Here is a 19,168-nt window from a genome sequence, read left to right as displayed (position 1 = left end):
ACATGCGCCCCTGTAGCCCGGACTGGGTACTGCATCCCCTCATTAATTATGCATGCGAGTGTATGAAATCGCGGCATGTGATTGGCTGACCATCAAACGTCCTCATAATAACTGTATCTGTCAAACATCTGTGTAAACAATAATGATTAAAAAATAGTTTTAAATATGTATAAATATGAATTACGTTCTAATTAAATGATAAAAATCCCCCACTACCTTTATAAGATCAATAAAGAAAAAAATGCCTGTTATTGGCCAATCGCCACCACCTGACTCAATCAATTCCGCGCTGGACAGATGGATATCACTCATCGTTTGAAGACAACACAAAGAAGCACGGAGCTTGTTTATTCGACGATTGATTGCATACGATTGATTAAATGTGAATTAATTTATGGAAACTGATAGCCACTGAACTCAAGCGATTTTATGCTGGAAGATCCGATGACACATGGGTGTCAATCATCAGTTTCAAGACCTTTAAGGTAAGACTGTTAAATAAACACCCAGATAATTAAGTGTACTAACGTTACACGATTAATGTGCATTATTTGACTAAACTTAACAGCGAGTAAACCAAGTAATCTTGTTAACCTTGTAAGTTAGCGTACTTTTCATTTCCTGTCAAGAATGATGAACTATCGTTTTTAAAATGATGATTTATTGTTTTAGTATTACGTTTATGTTTGCAATGTCGTCATGGCTTACCAAAGTAACAGATGCGTTGCATGTAATCGTTTATAGTGTGCTTATTAATTTTGTAAGATGAGTATTTGCTAATCAAGTCATAACGTTATTGTCAGATTGATATCACTAATGTATGTAATGATAAGTTACACGTTATGGTCTAACTTGTTATTAGACGTTTTTACTGCACCCAAGATACAAGACGAATATGTTTTCATAACTGTATGTTAACTGTATTTTTCATAGCACGTGCTGATGAAGTAGTTTAATCGTTTTATTTTGTCCTCATTTTCATTTTATTTATGAATAATGTTGCTTACACTTACAAAATGGTCACAAGACATTCACATATGGTAAATCTAAATGTGAAACGTGGTTCCAAAACACTTTTGGTGGTTTTGGCATGAATTAACATGGGATTCACACAAAAGTGTTCCAGAAGCACACATTTCACATTTGTATTTTGCACATGTGAATATTTCTGTAAAGGTAACGTGTATACAGATGTTTCATCCTATTAAATATGTAGTCTGTGTGTATTTGACATTTTACTGACAAAGAAAAAGCAAACAAATAATTTTAAGTAACTTACATTACATTTTTTTTCCTGTTTCACTGGCATGTCATACTGACATGCATATTACAGACTAAGCACAAACTTTAACATGTGTACCCTTTGAAAAAATAAATAAACTAAATATGATTAAAAAAAAAAATTACAAAAATGCATTGATGTACAGTGACATTGGTGCATTGCTTGCGACAAATGGTGACAGCAAGGTCGCAGAGACTCAAACTGAAACCAAAGGATGAAGCAGTGTACTATGCTTTGACTTCAAAAGATAAAACTGGGTTTGAAATAAAATACAAGCTTATTCAAAGGTAAGAAAAAAAAGTCTGTTTACGTCAGGGATCTCCAATAATTGTTCTTTTTCATGACTAATCTGAAAAATCATTTGCTAGGTCGGGGAGTATTCAGCTCTAGCCACTATAGAAAAGAAGATTTTCTAGTTGAATATAGAGGAGACATAATAACCAAAGAAGAATGTGAAAGAAGACGCAGACTTTATCATAATGCACTTGAAGTGTTTTTGTTTCAACTGCTTTTTAATGGAAGACTGTTATGGTATGTATATTGCTTTATTAAATTTGCTAACATTTATGTTTCTGTATTTTCCTTAAATATATATATATATATAAAAAAGGAACTTGTCTTTTCCAAAACTTGATAATTTTTTTTGATCTGCAATTACTTACTGTGTAATTTAGTAACTACTGTAATTACATGAGGTGGCATTGTTTTCTATGATTCAGGGTTGATGCTGCAAGAGAAGATGGCTCGTTGGGTAGACTTATTAATGACAATCATATAAACACAAACAGCAAAATGAAAATAATCAATGTTGATAGAAAACCCTATTTGTGCTTATTCGCAACAAAGGACATCAGTCCAGGGCAAGAGATCACTTATAACTATGATGTTTCAGAATGGCCATGGAGGAACAAGGTATGCAGAGATTAAAGTTGTTTTCTTAAAAATTATTTGGTTATATAAAATTAAGCCAAAATAAACTTAAATCTTTGAAAAATACCGTATTCTGCAAGCATTTACATTTGTTTAATATTGTGTTGTTCATCTAAACAGGTGACCTCTGACACTGAAATCCAGACCAGTACTTCACTTAGCTGTGCAGGACAGAAAACTGGAACACAGAAGGTAAATGACTGAGAACACTGACTGTATATTTTCCCTTAGTTTAGCTCTATATATGCTAAAACTGTCAAGTTTACTGTTTATACAGTTTGTCAGTTCTGTAAGGATTTACTTGTGTTAATAGTGTTGTTCATCTAAACAGGTGACCTCTGACACTGAAATCCAGACCAGTACTTCACTCAGCTGTGCAGGAGAAAATGGTGGAACACAGAAGGTAAATGTCTTAGAACACTGACTGTATGTTTTCTCTTAGTTTAGCTCTCTATATATGCTGAAACTCTCATAAAGTTTACTGTTTATACAGTTTATCAATTGTGTAAATATTTACATGTGTTAATATAAGGGTTGGGTATCATTTTTTTTTTTGATACCTACTGTAAATCGATACTTTTAAAACGAAACCGGTGCCAAAACAGTGCCTGAACCGATACTTTTTAGCCACAAAATTATGGTGGATGACTCTAGAAAAATCTTTTATTTGACAATTAAAAAAATAATAATTTTAATAGAACAATATAATTAAAGTTTCAAGTAAACATCAATTCATATTTTTGTATTTGAATTGCATTAATACATTTCCTTTGATCATTTGTTGGTTAGCATGAATTTAGGATTTGCAATTTGAAATTACAATAGCTTACTATTAACCTGTGGGGGAGCGGGCAGGGGCCACGTACTTTTGAAGGCACATTTTAACATGTATATCACAAAATACTTAAAAAATGATTCAAAGTCATTTTTTTTCTTGCATTACTTTGCAGTCTTCATAAACAAGATAATTAAATAACTTAAACTCAAAATAACCTTCCTTGTTCATTTATTTGACGAGTAACGTTATACTGGTGTAGGAGAACACATTTCTAACATTCAAGTACATCAAGGCACATTGTTGCATCTGTAAACTTTAACAGGCCTGCAGTTGAAGTCAATTTATTTTGCCTTCCCATTCATTTAAAATAATTTTTCTAAAAATGTTCAAAGTGTTTCCTAAAAAAAAAAGAATTATTCCAGAGTTATTATAAGTTCTATATCTTATTGTTTATTTCATAAATAAAAGCTGTTTTTAATTTAAATAAAAATAAGGTCAGTATTTTTAGCCTCTTCAAGAAATATTTGCTGGATATTTTTGATTTACACAAAAAATCAGTTACAAAATAATTTGAATAATTTTAACTTTCGTAGTAAACTGATTAAGTCATTAAATTACACTTTAATCTGAATAAAAGACTATAAAATACTTAAAGGGACTTTGTCTGAATACAACTGTCTTGCAAAATAAATAGTAAAATGTTCTGCACTGACTGTCTAGCATGGGGAAGATAAAACAGCAGATTTTAGAAATAAGTTATAAGTTAAACTATTGTGTTTAAAAAAGTGTTGTAAATAAATCATGTTGAAGACGGAAATCAAAAATGAATGAAGGCAAAACTAAACAAGTTGAATATGACTTGCATGAGCGTGACTGAAAACTACATCTGATCAATGTCTTACATCTGTTCTTTGGTACTTACCGACTGTTTGTAAATTCAAGACTGCATTTCCTAACGTTAAACTCTGTACACTAGATTTCTAATGAATAATGGTCTCTGCATAGCCGAGGACTTCCTATTATAAAAGTGTTAAAATCGCTATTGAAAACAGAAGTCTAATATCATCAACAGTGGACATTTTGATAGTGTTTCACAACCTGAACATGACTGCAGTTCAATCTTTTTATTACCTGTGTCAATTTGGGCGTCAACTTCTGACGAATGCAGGGAACTGATCCGCGCAGCACCTTTACAGAGAGCAAGTGCCGCGAAAGTAGAGTTCCTCCGCCTTTGAGCCCTCAAATGTGTCATTAAGTTTGACATGTTTCCCCCTTACACGACACAACTTTTGTAAAGCACATTGCTGTGTAAGAATCCTTGCTTGTAAAATATGCTTTAAAATGCTTAGTTTAAGCAATTTTGATGAAAGTGGTCATGCGTGTTGATCTGGAGTGTCGCTCTCGCTGACCGAAAACCAGGCTGAATGTGCTTTACTGCGCGCATTGCGTGCGTCCGTTCCCTAAGCGACAGTAACAATCACTTACATTGCCTGTCCGTATTCCTCAAAGTTGTTTAGGATTAAATGTTTACGTCCTTCATACGTCCTTGTCGCAGCACCAGTGGCACTGAAATTAGGCCCCAAAATTCATATGCTGATTTGATCCGGTACACTTTGGTTACTTAGGTACCGGTGCTATAATGGCACCAGGTTTTGGTACCCAACCCAAGTTAATATTGTGTTGTTCATCTAAACAGGTGACCTCTGACACTGAAATCCAGACCAGTACTTCACTCAGCTGTGCAGGAGAGAATGGTGGAACACAGAAGGTAAATGTCTGAGAACACTGACTGTATATTTTCTCTTAGTTTAGCTCTCTATATTTGCTGAAACTGACAAAGTTTACTTTTTATACAGTTTGTCAATTGTGTAAGGATTTACATATATTAATATTGTGTTGTTCATCTAAACAGGTGACCTCTGACACTGGAATCCAGACCAGTACTTCATTCAGCTGTGCAGGAGACAATACTGGAACACAGAAAATAAATGTCTGAGAACGCTGACTGTATATTTTCTCTTAGTTTAGCTCTCTATATATGCTGAAACTCTCATAAAGTTTACTTTTTATACAGTTTGTTAGTTCTGTAAGGATTTACTTGTGTTAATAGTGTTGTTCATCTAAACAGGTGACCTCTGACACTGAAATCCAGACCAGTACTTCACTCAGCTGTGCAGGAGACAATACTGGAACACAGAAGGTAAATGTATTTGATACCTACAAGTGTTTGATACCTAGCAGAATTGCTCTCCGGGTTATTTGTGTAATTGGATATTATGTCATTTTTAAAATGGGAATAGTTAGGAGATGCAGGTTTCTCTTACTAAAGTCAGATTGGACCAATAGGTTGTGTGTTGCATGCTGTTCAGGAGTCGGGGGTGGGGTGGGGCTGGGGGAAAGGGTGACTGACGCATGCTGCTGCGCCCCACAGCAACAGAGAAGGCTTGGCAGAGCAAAAAAATACTGCATTACTATTTTTGTTAAATAATTTTTTTTAATCATACTAAAATAACACTTGACAGAAGTTCACTCAAAAGCGCAAGTTCTTTCTGTCATTAATTACTAACACTCCTGTCATTCCTACTACTTTCAGAACATAAATTTTGATATTTTACCATATGAAAATGCAATGCAGTTATGAAAATTGTGAAATTAAAGCAATAGTGCAGAGATCTGGTCCCCGCGTCAGGTCAGGGTGCACCTGTAACCTTTAAAACGAAGATCAGGAGGCGCACTAAACTCACACGGGAAAGAACTGGGCATTCAATTAATGTTTTAGTTAAATAATTCTTAAATACAGCTCTCTTGATCTCTAAAAGGGAAAAAAATGCAAAAGAAATTGGTCGTTAAATTAATTTTAGCAGGGACGCAACTGCCTGTCATTTTCACATTCGTTTTTCAGTTAGGGATTAGGTCTATTAGAGTAACCTAATAAAAATGTTTTGTTGGACACCGTAGTCTACACAATAATCAATATTATAATTTATTGTATTCATTATTATTAAAACTAAACTATACAATTGATAAAACAAAACCCTTTTTAATGTTTGCTTTCATTTTGACACCGCTAACAGTTGTAATAAGAAACATCGCATTATGCAGAAGTTAAAAAAATACCTTTTGAGTTTAAAGATGATCAGCCTGCCAAGTCAAGTTTACAGTGTCATAAATGAAATAGGTAGCATGAGTAAAGGGGATTTGCAACCTCTCGTATGCGCTGCAGGTAGACTGAATGATAATCTTTAAAAATATATATGCAATACAAAACTTTAAACATTTATGTTTTTTTAAAAAAAAAGAAAAAAAATCAGGAGAGTGAAATATCATTTAAACCACTGGTCTGGCGCTGATACTTTATTGTTTGTAGCTAGAAGAAGAAACAAAAAGCAGATGAAAACCTGGCTGGGGAGACGGCGATAACATGGATTATCTGTTCTTTAGAAAAGATCACGACATTGTGAGGCGTTTATCATACAACGCAATTCGTGTTTATAATCATTAATATTAACTAATATTAAAATTCTCTCTAGACTTTGTTTTAGGGCTTGTTCTTGTATGCTAAATATACCCTAGGCTTATTGCACGTACAAATCTGATTGTGAAGAATGATTAAGCGCTCGCATTTTTTATTGCATCTTTTTCGCTGATTATTTATCTTTTTATTTTTTTAAAGTGGTGAGAACATTATTTACTGGCAAACTTGTTCCTCGATCTCGTACATAAACAAATAAAGTAGCCTACCTAAGTTAATTTACCTTTAATGTAAAAATTAAGGAATAACTTAACTTAATATTAATAAATAAAACCTCGGTATAAACGTACGCATTTAACTTTCGTTAATAAAACAACACAAAACTGTTTATAAATATTGTAGTTAAATATTAAAAAACTTTAACTGCTTGAAACCTTATAATAATAACAATTAAATGTTACTTTACTTAGCAAACAGCCTAAATGGCACTTTACTCATCAGTGTAATAATAATATAAATATTAATAATTGTAAGTAAAAAGAAAATATTAACCTAGTAACAATGTAAGTCAGATGTTTAAAAAAACAGCGTAGGTTCTCTCCACCTTTTGTATTCGTATTTTAAATTATTTTCCAGAAAAACTAACATGTTGACTTTGTCCGGTTTAAGTGAAGAATGGGGTTATAATGTTTCCAGCAATACACTGTTAGACGGTGTGCTTGTAGCGAAAATGCACAGACAGGCTACTTTTTCACAACCATGCGATAGGGTTTCTTGCTTCTGTTCCGCCGCCAGCATTTCTCGCAAAGCAGGTTTCTCTACGCTGCGGGGCGGCGCGTTCTTAACTAGTTACCAAATATGTTGCTCCATTTCTCATCAATGTCTTCCATTTATCACTTTCTCTTTTTTGACAATGGACAACCGTGGTGGCAACTAACCACGGTGGTGACCCAGTTGTCACGGTGACCATCACAGCACTAGTCTTAAGTATATATATAAAAAAATATCGCAATATATATCGCAGGAAAAAAAATATTGCAATGTCAATTTTTTTTCCAATATCGTGCAGCCCTAGTGTGTAGTGTCTCCATAATTACTGATTGTGCTATATTGTGTATTAAATTAGGTTGTGTGTCCTCATATTTACTGTTGCTGTCATGTTGTGTATTGTGGGGGAGGGACAGAAGATGCAGGTTTCCATTACTAAAGCCAGATTGGACCTATTGCTTGTGTGTAGTGTCCCCATAATTACTGATTGTGTTATATTGTGTATTAAATTAGGTTGTGTGTCCTCGTATTTACTGTTGTTGTCATGTTGTGTATTGTGGGGGAGGGACAGAAGATGCAGGTTTCTATTACTAAAGCCAGATTGGACCTATTGCTTGTGTGTAGTGTCCCCATATTTACTGATTGTGTTATATTGTGTATTAAATTAGGTTGTGTGTCCTCGTATTTACTGTTGTTGTCATGTTGTGTATTGTGGGGGAGGGACAGAAGATGCAGGTTTCTATTACTAAAGCCAGATTGGACCTATTGCTTGTGTGTAGTGTCCCCATAATTACTGATTGTGTTATATTGTGTATTAAATTAGGTTGTGTGTCCTCGTATTTACTGTTGTTGTCATGTTGTGGGGGAGGGACAGAAGATGCAGGTTTCCATTACTAAAGCCAGATTGGACTTATAGGTTGTGTGTGTGTGGTGTCCTCATAATTACTGATTTTAGGGCTGTGCAATTAATCGATAATCCGATTTCGATTTTGACTTCTAACAATCATGAAAAAACATTAATCAAGATAAACGATTATTGCATCATATACCGCCCCTTTCCAGTTTTGCACATTTGTTGCTCTGCAAAGCTCAGTTCCACGTAAAAATGACTAAAAGCATCTACTGTAATGTAACTTTTGCAGCACGGGATGAGCATCATTCATTTATGTACATTCGAATCATTCATGTTTTTAAACGTGCAAACGAGCGCATGCTGTTGTGTGTGCGTGCTTGGCCTCAGAGACGAGCAGAGCACACACATCTAAAGTCATCTTAAAGTGAGTGCTTTAATGGTCAAATACATGCACATTCGTGTCAGAGCGCGGTGTTTAGTGATTATTCATTTTAACCCTCATTTTTGTAATAAACTAGTTGAGAATAAAAAAACATGTGAAAGAGAAACCATATTAGAGCCGCACTATTCTTTTAAGTGACAGCATGCAATATTCCTGCTTAAGGAATTAATTTTTTATCAAACAAATGGAGAAAATCTCTCGCTGCTCTTGACTGAAGGACTTTTGTAGCTAAAGTTTTTTTTTTTCTTGCAGTGAAGATGCTTAAAGCTCAGTTTGTTTCATATTTTTTTTTTATTGTATTTATTTCCCTTTCCTTATTTACAGGAAGGAAAATAACTGCATATATACCGTTAACGTCAGAATTATTAGCCCTCCTGATTTATTAGCGACCCTTTCCCCCCAATATCTATGAATGGAAAGAATTATTTTCAACCCATTTTTAAACAATAGTTTTGGTATCTCATTTCTAATAACTGATTTCTTTTAACTTTGCTTTGATGACAGCACATAATATTTTACTAGATATTTTTTTAAGATACTAGTATTCAGCTTAAAGTGACATTTAAAGGCCTATTAATGTAATTAGCCAAGTCATTGTATAACAGTAGTTTCTTCTGCAGGCCATTAAAAATATATATTGCTTAACGAGCTAATAATATTGAGCTATTAAATTAGATTTCAAAATATTAAAACCTGCTTTTATTCTAGCCGAAATAAAACAAATAAGCCTTTACCAAAAGAAGCAGGAAACAGTGTGGAAAAATTCCTCTGTTAAACAACATTTGGGAAATATTTGTATATAAAAAAATTCACAGAAGAGCGAATAATTTTGACTTCAACTGATAATTCGTGAGAACAATTATGACCAAAATAATCGTCATTATGATTTATCCCATAATCGAGCAGCCCTAACTGATTGTGTTATATTGTGTATTAAATTAGGTTGTGTGTCCTCGTATTTACTGTTGTTGTCATGTTGTGTATTGTGGGGGAGGGACAGAAGATGCAGGTTTCTGTTACTAAAGCCAGATTGGACCTATTGCTTGTGTGTAGTGTCCCCATAATTACTGATTGTGCTATATTGTGTATTAAATTGGGTTGTGTGTCCTCGTATTTACTGTTGTTGTCATGTTGTGTATTGTGGGGGAGGGACAGAAGATGCAGGTTTCCATTACTAAAGCCAGATTGGACCTATTGGTTGTGTGTAGTGTCCCCATAATTACTGATTGTACTATATTGTGTATTAAATTAGGTTGTGTGTCCTCGTATTTACTGTTGTTGTATTCACTTATACAATAGGTTGTAGGCATGGGCTGGTATATGATTCTGACAGTATGATTACTTTGGATAAAAAAAAAAAAATCAAGGTATATATTTTTTTTAAGAAACATTTAAATTATTTTGAAACGTTCAACATGTCAGGCTAAATAATAAAAATATATAATTCAGTGTTTTCTTTAGAATTTTTTTCAGATGTGGCGGCAGACTCTCTTGGGCCTTTTACACTGATCTACCAACTACTTAAACAAATAACGCACAGCAATACTACTGTTACAGAAAAGTTCACTCTGTCATAATTCACTTAAAGGTGCAGTAGGTGATGTGCCAAAATGCTAACCGCTTAGCATATTATCTTTGGACGGCGGGGAGGGACTGTGATTCAAGGCCACAACCCCTGAAGTAACTAGCGCGCGCACCGCATCACAACAACAGACAGACAACCCACTAGTTCATGTCATTCGCCAGTTAGACTTAGTGTTTAGCCAGCGTCGTGCAGGAATTACATATTACTTAGCCATACTTACATGCTATTTCAGAGCGAATATTCAGAGTAGCGGTAAACGGTATAGGAAGGCTGGCATTGTTCAAAAATGACCCAATGTGAATATAAAAGCAACTTCAGCTCAATAAAGCAGTTAGGCGGAATAGAGCTATTTACTGATGTTTTGTTGTTAAACTAAATATAAATCTACATTATCGATGCTGTAAAAGGACCTTATGAAACTGAAAATAATCACATCAATCTTTCACTGGGAGATTTCAGTGGCTGAACAACACGTCTGTGCATATAAGTCATTCACAACAGAACACAATCTAACATTAGCTTAGCCTGACTAAAATAGTTTTAAAACAGAACATTACCTGTCTAACAGTAATACTTCAGCAATGGTGTTGTCTTTCTTCCAGCGTGCTCAAGTTACTCCAATATTGATATAGGTTTTTAAAAGTTTCAATTCATTTTTTGATTTCTCCTGGTCCGTCTCGTGACGGCCCGGCAGCTTATGCAGACGGGCACATCCTAATGGCTTGAACGGATGCGCAGAAGTCCCAATCTACATTTGCTGACAGACAGTCTGAGCTGCTTATCGGAGTTATGGGAGATGTCGGTCCGACTCTATTTAATTGGGTAAACATTTTTTAGTTTTATGCCTTGCCCAGAATATAAAATTACATTTAAACACATTTAGATCATTTACTGTAATCATTACTATTGGACTGTGAAGAGACTTTCAACCAGCACAACAACAAATGTTTCTGAAGACAATCACCTGCACCTTTAACTTTTAATGCGTTTTGGTGCGTTTTGTAACCCGCTATTAAAAAAACAATGACTGAATGTTTTGAATGAGTAGTAATGTAGCAGTGGTGGGGTAAATTTTGGTGTGGCGCCCCGCCATGAAAGAATGAATGTAGTGGAAACCATGTAATTGACTTCTGTTATCTCCATTAGTTTTTAAAAACACAGATTTCTTTACAACATGAAAATACATCTTTGGAGATCTTTCTTTTCTTTGAATAATAAGCCACTGCACTGTTCAGGTGCACAGCATGCTGAATGGTGGTGCACAAGTGATTTGTTTTTCAAATGTTTGAGGAATTGTGGGATGAATTTAAGCTGAATTGTAGTTTATGTTGTAGATGGTCTTTGACAACATCTTAAAAAAAAAACAAAACAAAAAAACGTACATATACCTTAGGAATGGTATAACATTTTTTTTTTTTGTTTTAACTGTAAACCTTGAAACTGACTATCATCCCATGCCTAATAGGTTGTGTGTTGTGTCCTGATATTTATTTACAGTGTTATATTGTGTATTTAACATGGGTTAGGTGTTGTGTGTCTTTCTACTTACTTATGGTGGTATATTGTGTATTAATATAGGCTGTGTATTGTGTCCTTGTGTATTTACTGCTGCTGATGATTTTTTTTTTTTCAACAGATTTGTAAACTTTATGTAATATCAGTAGCTGTGTCAAGCTTGGATAAATGTGCCAGCTGCAGTGGGCCCTACAATGCATTCAAGTGGGTTAGGGTAAAATGTAAAAGTAAGTATTGTGCTTTGATAAATTAAAAAATAATAACAATAAAAAATTAATTGTAACCCTCTCTGTGAAAACCCAGCTAAAGTCATGTTTTGATTTACTGCTCTCTCTCTCTCTCTTTCTCTCTCTCTCTCTCTCTCTCTCTCTCTCTCTCTCTCTCTCTCTTTCTTTTTTCTAAGAACCTGTTAAAAGGAATATTGCCAATATCATAAATCAAGTTATTTCATTTTGTTTATTTACATTTTTATTAAGGCACAATGTAGTGCCAAGTATGGTCAATTAGTTTATCGTACTAATTAAATTGTTGCACCTAAGTGCTCTCACGATGCGGTATGCGGTCCAGTCAGTACTGAAATTTGAAAAACGTCCGCTAAACGTTCCCACTAAAATTTAAGCACTGTTGATCGTGTTCTTAAACGGCACTGATTTGGTGTTGTGTTCACATGCTCAACAGAAATGACTGTTATTGACTGTGAAGGTCATCAACTCCCCACCGTTTACTAAGTGTAAACACAAAAATTCGAACACTGGAGTGCTTTAAAGCAGTGAAGATCAGGGGCTTCTGAATTATTAATCCGGGCATGGTGATGGGAGGTATAGATTTTTAACGTGGATGTTATGACTCAACATTATGTAGTCAGCAATAGTAATTCAGTCAGTTAAAACATCACCATGATATGAAAAATGTCTTACAGTAAAGTTTTGCAACCAACTGAATCATGATTCACTTATTTAAATTCCATTACGATTGTCTGTTAAGAAATAAACTTACGTTTTTCACCAGATCCTCTCATTTAAGCCATCGGTTTAGCTGTAGTTGTTTTAAATTCAGTTCAGTCATACAGCAGGCTGTACCTTTTGTGTTTGGTTCACTGAATCATGCATGCGCAGTTTTATCGGTTCACCGCTTCTCAATGTAACGTTACTGTTCTAAAAACTGAATGAGTATATATTGGATTATTCAGAGTCACCGTACGTTTACACCGAAAGCGGCGAGAGCGTCAAAATAGCCGGAAGTCATTCATTTTCAATGAGAGCCGGCGGCGATAGGCGACGATAAGCGGCGAGGAGCAGCGCGGCGCGTCTTCGCCGGCGTGAGCGTCGAGGAGAGTTGAAATGAAGTCAACTTTATGGTAATGAGCTATGACGCGGTTCGGCGGCAAGCAATCAGAATAAAGACGTCCACCGCTTGATAGCAGTTCAGGGAACACAGACCTGTGAACTTTGGTTCCGACCACAATTGTTCCCAAGGGTTTGATTATTGCGGTCGCCGGATTTCCAATTATTTACAATGTTTTCTTACAGGAACATACATTAAATAAGTTACTGGCGAGTTACTGATGTTCATCAATGTTATGTAAATTTATCTTTAAAAAGCGGGAATCTCACGCGATGTGACAGTACAAAACAGTATTGCTGCTTCAGGATATTTCAGACATATGGACACATATTGGATAAATAGAGCAAAGCCACACCACATGCAACTTGATCTTCCATTGTTATATGAATTTGATAAGAAGTGCGCAACATTTTCACGCTAAAAACATGTTTTATGCAGGAATGTAACTGATAATGCTGCAACGGCTCCTTTAAGTACGAGATCAATGTAGCGAGTTTTGACGCTCTCACCGCCGGAGCTGAAGGCAGACAGCGTTGTCGCCAGGGCGACCTTGGATGCTCTCGCCGCTTTCGGTGTGAACGTACGGTCAGAGGGGGGTATTAGGCTTGTTATAAAGTAAGTAGTTTGTGGATAAGTGCTTACTTGAGACGCGATTCGTTTGAAATTATTCAGTTTGATTTGGTGAGCTTGTTCAATTGGTTCACTTAGAAGATCCGGTTAAAAAGATTAGTTTGCGATACTGAAATAAAATCCATTATTGAGCACAAATATGTTTAAGTAATAGTTTTAAGTCTCTGTAATTAATGCTGTCACCGTGCTGCTGTCATGTCCACTCGTTGTTTTTGTCGCGGGAGCAACAGTAAGGATGACTAGAGAAGAACCGGCTCAATCTGGCCAATGGCGGCAGGAGACTCAGGTGCGAAAAGGTTAAAAACAAACACCTGCGCGCAGATTATATTTACTACTAAAAGGCTTACAGTAAGATTATGTATTAAATACATTTACAAATATGAAAACGGAGGTTTTTGCTATAACTTTAGTTAGTTTCAGTTAGTTATGTATGTACACAATACAGTTTCAGTTAGGTCTAGTTTTTAAAAAAAACTCTCATTTTTATTTTAGTTAACGACAATTATTTTACATTTTAGTTTTCGTTTTTTGTTCGTTTTCATTAACTATAATAACCTTGGCTTACACTCAGTAAACATTGGTGAGTTTGGTAAACTGATGACCTTTTAAGGCCAATCACAGTCATTTCTGTTGAGCACGTGAACACAATGGCAAATGAGCGCTGTTTAAGAATGAGCTCAGCCCAGATATTATCGGGAAATAGATGTTTTTAAATTCCAGTACTGATCAGTTCCAAATTTGAGTATTGTGAAAATACAATTACTTCTAGTAATAATCAAAAAAAGTTAAATAAAGAATGATTGAGAAAAGGGTGTGGTTGGGAAATGGAGATGAGCTCTGATCAACATGGTGCTGATCCCATGAATCTGTTTTCTTATTTGCAGTCATTCTCAAATCTTCTGAAAATTACGCAAGAAGAAAAACAAAGACCATGGTCTCCTGATGAAATTGCTGCAGTATTGAGACATTTCCAAAGCCATGTTTCCAAGGGTAAACTTGCCACAAAAATAGAATGCCAACAATGCAAATCCGCAGAGCATCCTATGTTGGCAAATCGCTCCATTCAAAACATCAGGGACTTTGTCAGAAACAGGTTTGATGCTGAAATGGAATCAGGTAGAAGTAGTCTTTTTGATACCACTTGACTTAAAGAATGTGTTTATAAAACTGTAATAAAAACTATATAATTGTTACAAATGTCATGACTAATGAATGAGATTTTATGCATGCTTATGACAGTTGTAATTTGATGTAATGTGCTTCGTTATGTCAATTTTAAATGACAACTTAACAAACCAATACATCACACGTTTTTTTATTTTTGTCATGACAACTTGACATTACCAAGACAAGAGAAAAGCATTTAATAAATCGGTCAAATATGATTGTCATGAGGGCATTATAATTGTGTAATTTTATAAAATGAACATTAATATTGTTTAAATTTTAAAACAGCTTCATTCATATTTTTCTTGATCACGAATACAGTGGTAAAAGCTGAATGTGTTGTTAGAATGTTGTGATTGACTTCTAATAACATTTAAAAAAAAAACATTTTTAAAAATGTAATTTAAATAAATAAATTAAAAATTAAAAAGTGATTAGAAAAATATTCATGAAATAATTATAATGGTCTCATGGCAACCATAAACTACTTGTTTTGATTATGTCAGGTTGTCATGACAAAGACTGGGTGCCTGTTTCAGTAAGGAGGTTTAAACGACTCTGAGTTTAAACTTAAACTCTTAGTTGATTTACCGAGAGATTAAAAACTCAGTTTTCGGTTTCAAAATAGCTGATCTGAGGTATGTCAATAAACTTTGAGTAGACCAACTCAGAGTTAAGCACACTCAGAGACTATAAAAAGGCATTGTCAATGGAGCACAGATATTACAAGTGACTATGGCAACATCTTAAAAAAGAGATGCAAAGTTATAGCAAATATGATCATATATTTAAAAAAGCAACACCACTGCATCAGTGAAACAGAGGCAGCATGGGAAAACAGCTCAAGTTAATGCGTAATTTTACATTAAAGTATTTAAATATTTAAGTATAATAAAATAAGTAACGTTATGTGTGTTTCCCAGAGATGGTTTGTGGCTGGAAGAGCATCCGCTGCGTAAAAACATGCTGAATAAGTTGGCGGTTCATTCCCCTCTGGCGAATCCCTGATAAATAAAGGGACTAAGCTGAAAAGAAAATGAATGAATGAATAAATGTTATGTGCAACGTTTAAAAAATAATAATAATTTACACGCATTCCCACTATTATACTCGTTGATCAGTTTTAATAAATTTAAGTGCACTTGTGTGTCTGCCTCTATTATTGATCAATTGGTAGAGGTTGATATGAAATTTAGAATGTAAGCAAAACTAAACAGTTTTTAGAAAGAATAATAATCTCATTAATTGAGTAACAGTAGGCTACATGTCCCTGTTGAAGGTCAGTGAATTTAAGATAATTATTTATTAAAAAGGACTAGCCATTCTCGTACGTGACTTTGTTCTTTGTGTGACTGAAATGTAGGCAATAGCTATTTTTCCATCCAATAATATTAATCAAATTTATGTGCAAAACTAAAATATTGCATAAAAGATGCGAATAAAGCAGCGTTTCCATCCAACGAGTCAAAGAGAACTAAATCGCCACTTCCTGATTAAACAGGCGCCAAATACCAACTGTAAAAATAGAATTTACTGCGGTATAAGAAGCTGCGTCAAGCTTTTCTTTATTTAATAATTGTACTTATTTATTAGAATTAGTAGAACAGACGCTCTTGATACACTCCAGACGCTCTGGAGATCATTAATAATATAATAACATTAATATTGAAACAGTTAAGAAATTTTAGAATGACCAAAACAACATTTGAGATGTTACTGTGTGCTTAGCCTGCTGGTTTGTCCATTTACACAGTTTGATCAGCATATGATCTCTTATAACAAATCTTTTTTTAATGTACATACTGTAATTTGTCAGTAAAAGTGTTTCCATCGTAGTTTATGCACATCTTTTCTATCGAATAAAAGTTTATCCTACTCAGTTATGTGCAAGTTTTTTATGCATATTTTCAAAAGTTATGTGGATCTGACATTTCCATCAATCATTTTTATGCGCATCTCCAAAATGAGCATTAAAATTGGTGGGTGGAAACGTAAGGCTAAGGTGAGAAAGACCTGTGTTTTCTGTGAACAAGATGATTCTCACACCCTTTCAAAGCAAAAACACTAGGCTAAAGGATCCAGTTCTCAAAAGTCTTGTGCACAAATGTTCTGTGTGTGTTTCATGGCCTTTTTTCAGTGACTTCTAAATTTTAGTTTTTCACTAACCACGCATAATCATTTCTTTCTCAAAAAACACAAACACATACAAACATGCTGCATAGGTATTATTGTAGCTCAACTTGTGCTGTTTACAGTGTTATCACACTTTAACCAATCATATGTTTTTTAAGATACTGAAAACAACACAAATGTCAGTGCATGTCAATACTTCTTCATAGCCCCAAAACACCCTCAGACGCCAGAGGGATAATACACTTAGCAAAGCTAATGTTTTATTTGTATTAATTCGATTTTCTAAACGAGCACAAACTAAACTTAACATTTTGTTCATATGCTGTGTTCTGCATTTGTTCTATTAGTAGATTGTTTTAGTTGTCATACCAAAGAAACGTTCGAGGTTACTAAAGTAACCCTTCGTTCCCCGAGGAGGGGAACGGAAGCACTATAAGTGGATTTGATTGTAAAATCCACGCATTGGGAGGTTCGGTTCAGAAGCTACTCGTCTGAAAGAGTATTGAACGGGCCAATTAAGAATGAATTGGCAGCGCAAGCCTGCGCAGGTGAGCGGCATAAGCAATCAACTGAGTATATAAGCTCACCTGGCGCAGCAGACGCTATCCTTTTTAAGCTGAAGAGACTTTCAACAGCTAAGGGACAGTCATTATGGCGACGGAGTATAGTGCTTCCGTTCCCCTCCTCGGGGAACGAAGGGTTACTTTAGTAACCTCGAACGTTCCCCTTCGGGGGGAACTTCAGCACTATAAGTGGATTTGATTGTAAAATCCACGCATTGGGAGCCCATTGAAAGCGCCATAATGACTGCACCTTACCAACACCCCCGATGAGGAGATAGCCAAGCAAGCGTGACGCACCCACATCATGGGGGGCGCGGTCCTCCAACGTGTCCCTGGCCCTAATTTATCCTACTTCAACAGAAGTTTTACGGATTTATATATATTTTTTGGGAAGTCGTGAGCATCTAGATAATTCTAGGAAAATACGACAGTACGTTGGGAAGCGTGCAATCCCGATAGGGAGGACGCTGCGGAGGCCATCCGTTACCCAAGGGGGGATAGATGGCAGAATTTACATATGGACTAGCCCTAAAAAGGGGGAGTACGCATAGCAAAAGAGTGGTTAGCGGGGAGGGAAGACACGGGTCCGCCCAGGGGGGGGGGACTTAACCGTGGCTGAATAAGCATATGGGATCGCCTAGTGGGGACCACGCATAGCAGGCACCTTTACCCAAAACGCGGGCTGACCAGCGGGCAGACCTACAACGTAGTGGGCCAGCAAGTGACTCCTCCGCTGAGTCAGTGCTGGGGGCCACGGAGGAATCTGCAGGGCTCACCTGACGGGGAACTTTACTGACAGATAAAAAGGCGCACGTATCTCCGTGTTAGGGAAAATGGCGCAGCAAGCGTGTTTCAACACCCTACCGAATTGTTTCCTCAATCACCAAGGGTTACCTAATACCCTTGAGGAAACCGGCTCCACTCGCAGATTGTAAAACCTTGCAAATGTGTTGGGTGTCACCCAGCCCGCAGCTCTACAGATGTCTGTTAGAGGGGCGCCGCGTGCGCGCGCTCGAGAGGATGCGAAGCTCCGAGTGGAGTGCGCACGCGCTCTCGGGGGACACGGCTCATCTCGGCTCTGATAGTGAAAGAAAGGCATCCACAATCTAGTGGGAACTTATTTCGGTACGGCACTTCCCTGCTGCCGACCGCTATAACAGACGAAGAGCTGCTCAGATGATCTAAACTCTGAGTGCGGTCCGGATAATACGCAAAACGCGAACTGGACAATAAATAAGGGCTGGGTCTGCCTCCTCCGAGGGCAGCGCTTGCAGGCTCACTACCTCGTATTAAAACGGAGTGGTAGGAACCTTGGGCACATATCGCGGGCGGGGTCTCATACGTGAGAGAAGCCAGCCCAATTACAGGCACGAGTCACTGACCGAAAAATGCCTCCGGGTCCCCGACCCTCTAATCGATATCAACGCGACCAGCAGAGCTGTCTTCAGGGACAGAAATATACTGAGTCGAGGATCGAAGGGATCTGACGCGGCTTGTGTAGCGAGGGCGAGATCCTAAGAGGGCATGGGAGGGGGCGGGGTGGATTAATTCGCTTAACGCCCCTGAGGAACCGGATGATGAGGTTATGCGTTCCCACGGTGCTGCCAGCCACCGCGTTATGAGAGCGGAGATGGCAGCCACGTAACCTTGAGTGTGGAGGGCGACAGCCTGCTCTCCAACTTCTCTCGGCGTAAAGAAAGCACAAC

General features: G+C 36.5%; 1 protein-coding gene across 4 annotated transcripts; it reads left to right on the top strand.

Annotated features, from left to right (window-relative positions):
• The first annotated feature begins 306 nt into the window (after positions 1 to 306).
• Positions 307 to 14,721, top strand: LOC137489785 (uncharacterized). 4 transcript variants are annotated; one of them, XM_073931769.1, is made up of 11 exons: positions 307 to 485; positions 1,651 to 1,813; positions 2,002 to 2,033; positions 2,129 to 2,194; positions 2,333 to 2,404; positions 2,544 to 2,615; positions 4,687 to 4,758; positions 4,903 to 4,980; positions 5,119 to 5,190; positions 11,747 to 11,852; positions 14,484 to 14,721. In XM_073931769.1, the coding sequence occupies exons 2-11, from the start codon at positions 1,762 to 1,764 to the stop codon at positions 14,540 to 14,542; spliced, it is 681 nt and encodes a 226-aa protein (XP_073787870.1). In that variant the 5' UTR covers positions 307 to 485; positions 1,651 to 1,761; the 3' UTR covers positions 14,543 to 14,721. The 4 variants fall into 4 exon arrangements, with proteins under 4 accessions (XP_073787870.1, XP_073787869.1, XP_073787868.1 ...); XM_073931768.1 differs by having other exon boundaries at positions 307 to 1,813; XM_073931767.1 differs by having other exon boundaries at positions 307 to 1,813; positions 2,002 to 2,194.
• Positions 14,722 to 19,168: the final 4,447 nt, after the last annotated feature.

The sequence above is a fragment of the Danio rerio genome, chromosome 19, assembly GCF_049306965.1.
Source record: "Danio rerio strain Tuebingen ecotype United States chromosome 19, GRCz12tu, whole genome shotgun sequence".
Classification (NCBI taxonomy): Eukaryota; Metazoa; Chordata; class Actinopteri; order Cypriniformes; family Danionidae; genus Danio; species Danio rerio.
This window is presented reverse-complemented; position numbering and strand designations above follow the sequence as displayed.